The sequence below is a fragment of the Oncorhynchus nerka genome, linkage group LG2 (genome assembly GCF_034236695.1).
Source record: "Oncorhynchus nerka isolate Pitt River linkage group LG2, Oner_Uvic_2.0, whole genome shotgun sequence".
Classification (NCBI taxonomy): Eukaryota; Metazoa; Chordata; class Actinopteri; order Salmoniformes; family Salmonidae; genus Oncorhynchus; species Oncorhynchus nerka.
In genome coordinates this window covers 24,596,689-24,603,190 of record NC_088397.1, presented here as the reverse complement: position 1 = coordinate 24,603,190, position 6,502 = coordinate 24,596,689, and the positions used below count along the sequence as shown (strand labels likewise).

The 6,502-nt window shown below is 50.2% G+C and overlaps 1 protein-coding gene across 1 annotated transcript in view; it reads left to right on the top strand.

Annotated features, from left to right (window-relative positions):
• LOC115144585 (FERM and PDZ domain-containing protein 4-like) overlaps window positions 1-4,821 on the top strand; it is a 22,700-nt gene extending 17,879 nt beyond the window's left edge. Inside the window, 1 exon segment of the mRNA XM_065025072.1 lies at window positions 1-4,821. This exon segment is cut by the window's left edge and continues 163 nt beyond it. Within this exon segment, the coding sequence (XP_064881144.1) occupies window positions 1-3,178 (3,178 nt within the window). The 3' untranslated portion in view covers window positions 3,179-4,821.
• Window positions 4,822-6,502: the final 1,681 nt, after the last annotated feature.

Genomic DNA, 6,502 nt, shown 5'->3' with positions numbered 1-6,502 from the left:
TCTGACGGAGGAAAAGACAGACTTCCCTGTCTCGCCCAGAGTGGCCACCCAAAAGAAAGCCCACAGCCCCTCCCACCATCGAGACGGCGGGCCGCCGTCGTCCGCCACGCTCCCTAAACAGACCCTCCATCCAGATGGCATAGAGCTGGATCCAGAAACCACTGATTCTCTGACTAACCTCTCCTCCGGCTTCAGCAAGCGACCCAACTCCGTAGTTGTTGGAGGGAAACAGCTAAAAAAGTTGGCCGACACCAACGGGAAGCTCAACACGTTCAGTACCAGAGACGGCCACAGGGGGAGCCAGCTGGATGTGGAGCGTACCTCGTTCTGCGAGAGGTTGCAGAGAAGGCCGCCTCTTCCTCTACCAGAGAATTCCATCTCCATCATGGCGGAGAACCTGCCGGTGAACAGCCTGCCGAGGAGTCACCGCAGGCTGCCGTGCCCCCCTCCCCCACACCCTGAACGGACAGAGCCTGTGGAGGAACTTGGGGAGGCTGCAGGGGGGGACACTGGGGCGATGGGCGGCCGGGAGGAAGGGTACCTGGGGGGAGCGGCAGGTCCTTTCCCCTCTTCCCCAACCAAGAAACCCCGGGACCCCCCCGGTGGGCAGGGAGATGCCCCAGGGGAGCAGCTGCAGCAAGTGAGGCAAGGAGTTGCCCGGCTGTGTGAGTACCACCTAGCCAAACGGATCTCGTCCCTCCAGAGCGAGGCTCACAACTCCCTGCAGGGCTCCCAGTGCTCATCACTGGACGCGGGCTGCAGCACGGGGAGCAGCGCCTGTGGTACCCCAACGGATTCACCCCTCTGTGCCCCTGACGGCAACCACCACCCGCTCTCCGAATCTTCCACGTCCCTCAGGGTTTTCACCTACGAGGACAAGGCTCCCCATTGCACCCCGGGCCAGATCCCTGGGGGCAGGGACCTCCACCCCCAAGCAGACCCCACACTCCTGCGGAAGATGCTGCCCAACATACACCCTCCTGGGTCAGACACCAGCAGAGAGGGTTCCATCCGGTCGGCCAAGATGAAAGAAACCACAGGTAGTACAGCTAGAAGGAGTAACCTTCAAAATGATCTGCATGCCAAGACAGCCTGTATAAGGGGTGCTAACTCCAAGGAGGGGAATGAGTCCTATAGGCAGCTCATTAACTACCTGACAGTGAGCCAGATGCACCAGGGAGGCAGGTTGCACAGTGCAGGCCTGGGAGGGGGAGTCAGGAAGGACACTAGGAGATATATTACCAGTAATCCCCAACTGATAGAGATGGTTAGGAGTAAAGGGAACACCATTCACCGCTATCCCTGCATGCCCTCCTCGTCCTTCCTCAGCCCGAGTCTAGTGAACCCCAATGCAGCCACCTCACGGGGTGACAAAGGCTCCCGATTGTATCACTCCGCCACGCTGCCCACTAAGTTGAAGAGCTATCCTGACTTGCATGCTCAGAGACCTGCTGACAGTCTTGAAGTAAGGCCCAGTGGCACAGAGAGGAGGAGCTCCTTTTCGGGCCTTGAGAGTGAGTTAGAGAGGGGCGCCATCGACCCTGAGGTCGAGCGGTTCCTGTCCCTGAGGGACAGCATCCATGGAGGGGGTGGGGGAATGGTCCACAGGCCCCCCTCCAGGGCGCGGAGTGTGATGTTCCAAAGCGGTGCCAGCATCTGTGGCCCAGAGGACTGGCTCAGGTCTGACTGCAGGACAAAGCAGGCTCTTAACGATTCTCTCTGTTTCTCTACTGCCCCTAGTGTAGCTCGCACAGAGCAGCTGGGGACGTCACTGGGAGCGGAAGCAGGAGATCACCCATCAGCTTTCACTAAGCAGGCCCGAGCCTGTGCCACGGCTCCTCCTCCTCCTCCACCACCTCCTCCACCTCCCCTACCAGCCAACATGAGCACCATCAACTCCACTGTGCCAAAGCAGGAGTCCACCGTCACATACAGACAAAACCACATCCAGTCAGTCACAGCCAGCCTCCACCACGAGTGCGAGCCCAATATGAACAGCCTCCAGCGGGGCAGGGATTCCAGTGTGAACAGCCTCCACCTGGGTAGGGAGCCCAGCACCAACAGCCTCCACCTGGGCAGGGAGCCCAGCACCAACAGCCTCCACCTGGGCAGGGAGCCCAGCACCAACAGCCTGCAGCGGGGCAGGGAGCTCAGGCGGAGCACCAGTAATGTAACTGCGGGCTGCGGGAGTGTGGAGGTGCTCTTCGACAAAGGCAGAACTAAGTGCCAGCAGCAGCAAAGACCAGTTGACCCCAAACTACAGAGGAGACCGACGAGGAAGAGGCTGTCGAAGAGCTACTCGCAGGGCTCGGTAGCGTCCACCTGCTGGTCGGCTGGGGGCAGAGACAGCCGGAGGGCCTCAGTGATGTTCCCCCTGCAGAAGGACACCAAGCACATGAAGGGCTCGCAGAAGCTGGACTCGGGCAGCCCCTGGAGGTGCCATGGTCCCTTCAGCTACTGCTTCTTCAAGAGGAAGAGCCAGGCGGAGGAGGATGAGGTAGAGGGAGACGAGAGGGGCGAGAGGTCCAGGCGCAGCCGTGGCGGGGAAATGGAAGAAGCAGCGTCTACCTACGGCCCGACCATGGATGCAGCAGGCGACCAGCTCTACAGCGAGGTCCTGACCAACATGAGCTTCAGCGACCGGCTGTCGCGCATCAACACACTCAAAGACCGCATGTACGTCTTCCCCGTTGGCTTCTCGGACGTACACCGCGACGCCAGCGAGCTCATCGCTCTAGTGCGCTCAAGCGTAGGCAGGGGGGACCGCAGCGGCCAGGTGCCACAGATCACAGCAGACCTGTCCCAATACAAGCAGCTACTATCCATCGAGTCTAAAGAGCTGGGGCGGGCATGTCGCAGGATGGCCCAGGCCCACGGCAGCCCAGAGGAGATGCTGCTGGCCATCACCTGCAGTTTCCAGGTGCTGTGCTGCCTGTCTGAGGCCTGCATGTGCCTGGTGAGGGGCCTGGGGGCATCAGCCGCCCAACAGCAGAGGGAGGTGGTGGCCAAGGTGGACGAGCTGGTTATGAACTACATCTGCCTGCTGCGCGCAGCCGAGGCGGCGTCCATCGGAGCGCCCAGCGACCACAGCGTCAATGCCCTGGTCCGCCACTCCAGCACCATGTCAGCCATCGCCAACGCACTCACCCGCTCCCTCAAAACGCTGCTTAGCAAGTAGTAGGACGCCCAGCCGGCGGCACCATCTTTTAGTGTTATGTACATTATACGAAGCCATACAAGTCCAGAACTTTGTAATAAGAACTGATGTTATTATAGACACCCTTCTTCCTGTGTACATTTTTTCCCCATGTATATAATGTACATACAGTACATATGATACACTATATGAATATATAAATTACTAAAGATATTTTGAGTGGTCATTGGGAAGACATGTACTCTTTAATGTGATATTGACGATGCAGTTATAGGTTGCAATGTGGAGAGGATTGATGTACCGTAGCACTGAAATTGCACTGCATTTAACAGTCCTTAGTGTAATTTCTAAATTATTTTGACATGTTTTTTTTTTAAATACAGAGGGCAAAAACTTATAATGAAAAGACATAAAATATGTAAGCAAGTATCTTATTAAAGCGCTTTTAAGTCAGTGTGTAATGTTTAATAATTTTTTTAAAGTTCTTTCATTGTATTCATTTTAATATGATCCTCTCTGGACTCAATGGTGTCCTTCAACAGCTATAGTTGAAGTCGGAAGTTTACATACACTTAGGTTGGAGTCATTAAAACTCGTTTTTCAGCCACAATATTTCTTGTTAACGAACTATAGTTTTGGCAAGTCGGTTAGGACATCTACTTTGTGCATGACACAAGTAATTTTTCCAACAATTGTTTACAGACAGATTATTTCACTTATAATTCACTGTATCACAATTCCAGTGGGTCAGACACTAAATTGACTGTGCCTTTAAACAGCTTGGAAAATTCCAGAAAATGACATTATAGCTTTAGAAGCTTCTGATAGCCTAATTGACTTTTATTGTGTTGTTTTACCAGGTAAATTGACTGAGAACACGTTCTCGTTTACAGCAACGACCTGGGGAATAGTTACAGGGGATGAATGAGCCAATTGTAAACTGGGGATTATTAGGTGACCGTGATGGCCAGATTGGGAATTTAGCCAGGACACCAGGGTTAACAGCCCTACTCTTACAATAAGTGCCATGGGATCTTTAATGACCTCAGAGAGGACACCCGTTTAAGATCCCATCCAAAAGACGGCACCCTACACAGGGCAGTGTCCCCAATCACTGCCCTGGGGCATTGGGATATTTTTTAGACCAGAGGAAAGAGTGCCTCCTACTGGCCCTCCAACACCACTTCCAGCAGCATCTGGTCTCCCATCGAGGGACTGACCAGGCCCAACCCTGCTTAGCTTCGGAAGCAAGCCAGCAGTGGTATGCAGGGTGGTATGCTGCTGGCTCCAATTTGAATCAATTGGAGGTGTACCTGTGGATGTATTTCAAGGCCTACCTTCAAACTCAGTGCCTCTTTGCTTGACATCATGGGAAAATCAAAATAAATCAGCCAAGACCTCACAAAAAGTCTGGTTCATTCTTGGGAGCAATTTCCAAAAGGTACCATGTTCATCTGTCCAAACAATAGTCTGCAAGTATAAACACCATGGGACCACGCAGCCATCATACCGCTCAGGAAGGAGACGTGTTCTGTCTCCTAGAAATGAACGTACTTTGGTGCAAAAAGTGCAAATAAATCCCAAAACAACAGCAAAGGACCTTGTGAAGATGCTGGAGGAAACACGTACAAAAGTATCTAACATCCACAGTAAAACGAGTCCGATATTGAAAGGCCACTCAGATATTGATATCTGATATTGTCCGATATTGATATCAGATATTGTCCGATATTGAAAGGCCACTCGATACCTGAAAGGCCACTCAGCAAGGAAGAAGCCACTGCTCCAAAACCTCCATAAAAAAAAGCCAGACTACGGTTTGCAACTGCACATGGGGACAAAGATCGTACTTTTTGGAGAAATATCCTCTGTTCTGATGAAACAAAAATGGAACTGTTTGGCCATAATGACCATCGTTATGTTTGGAGGAAAAAGGGGGAGGCTTGCAAGCCGAAGAACACCATCCCAACTGCTTTTCTGCAGGAGGGACTGGTGCACTTCACAAAATAGATGACATTATGAGGCAGGAAAATTATGTGTATATATTGAAGCAACATCTCAAGACATCAGTCAGGAAGTTAAAGCTTGGTCGCAAATGGGTCTCCCAAATGGACAATGACCCCAAGCATACTTCCAAAGTTGTGGCAAAATGGCTTAAGGACAACAAAGTCAAGGTATTGGAGTGGCCACTACATAGTCCTGACCTCAATCCTATAAAAAAATGGTGGGCTGAACTGAAAAAGCAAGGAGGCCTATAAATCTGATTAAGTTCCACCAGCTCTGTCAGGAGGAATGGGACAAAATTCACCCAACTTATTGTGGGAAACTTGTCGAAGGCTACCCAAAACGTTTGCTACCAAGTACGAATGGAGTGTATGTAAACTTTTGACCCACTGAGAATGTGATGAAAGGAATAAAAGCTGAAATAAATCCTTCTCTCCACTATTATTCTGACATTTCACATTCTTAAAATAAAGTGGTGATCCTAACTGACCTAAGAGGGCATTTTTACTAGGATTAAATGTCAGGAATTGTGGAAAAACTGAGTTTAAATGTACTTGGCTAAGGTGTATGTAAACTTCTGACTTCAGCTGTATGTATCAGATTACATTTTATTTCTCAGACCATAAACACATTTCAGCTTCTCTGACCCATTAAAACGTTTTACATATCTGTGGGTCATGGTGTGTCTTCACTTGCTATTTAATTTGCTCCACTAATATCTTGTAGAAGAACTCCATTCCGTAAAAAAAGATTTCTTGTACACTGTCTCATTTTTCTACACCCTAGGCCTAGTAGCTTTCTCTATCTACAAAAAAAAAAATGCTAATGCCATTTTGAACATGAAAATGTTTAATTCCAAACTACGTCTTATTCATTTGGACATAAAACCATCTATTCATTTCAAGTGAACAGGAGGCCCTTCTTTCCTAGCGTGATGCTTCTCATGTGAGCATAGTAAAGAGGGAGTGTATCACCAAGGGTTTGACAAAGGTTTCTGTGTGTGGATAAAATAAGCACTTGAGGTATCAATCTCTCTCAGAGTTAAATCAAGTTAAAACACACAGATCCAAAGGCCTTAAAGGGTAAAGGGGGGGACCCCCTGTAAGAGACCATTCCTTTCTGAATCTCTGGCCAATGTGCTTTTCAAACCAACAGTACATGTAACTATTATGCCTTGATCACACCAATAGTGTCATTGCTCAAAATAGTATGCGGCATCATCTGGATATGCGTGCAACAAAAGTTCAACATTCAACTTCTGCTACCATGTCTGTCAAGCTGTCTACGCATACAGTTTGGCACATACGTTCAATAAATCCAACGTATGCCCCACACAGAACA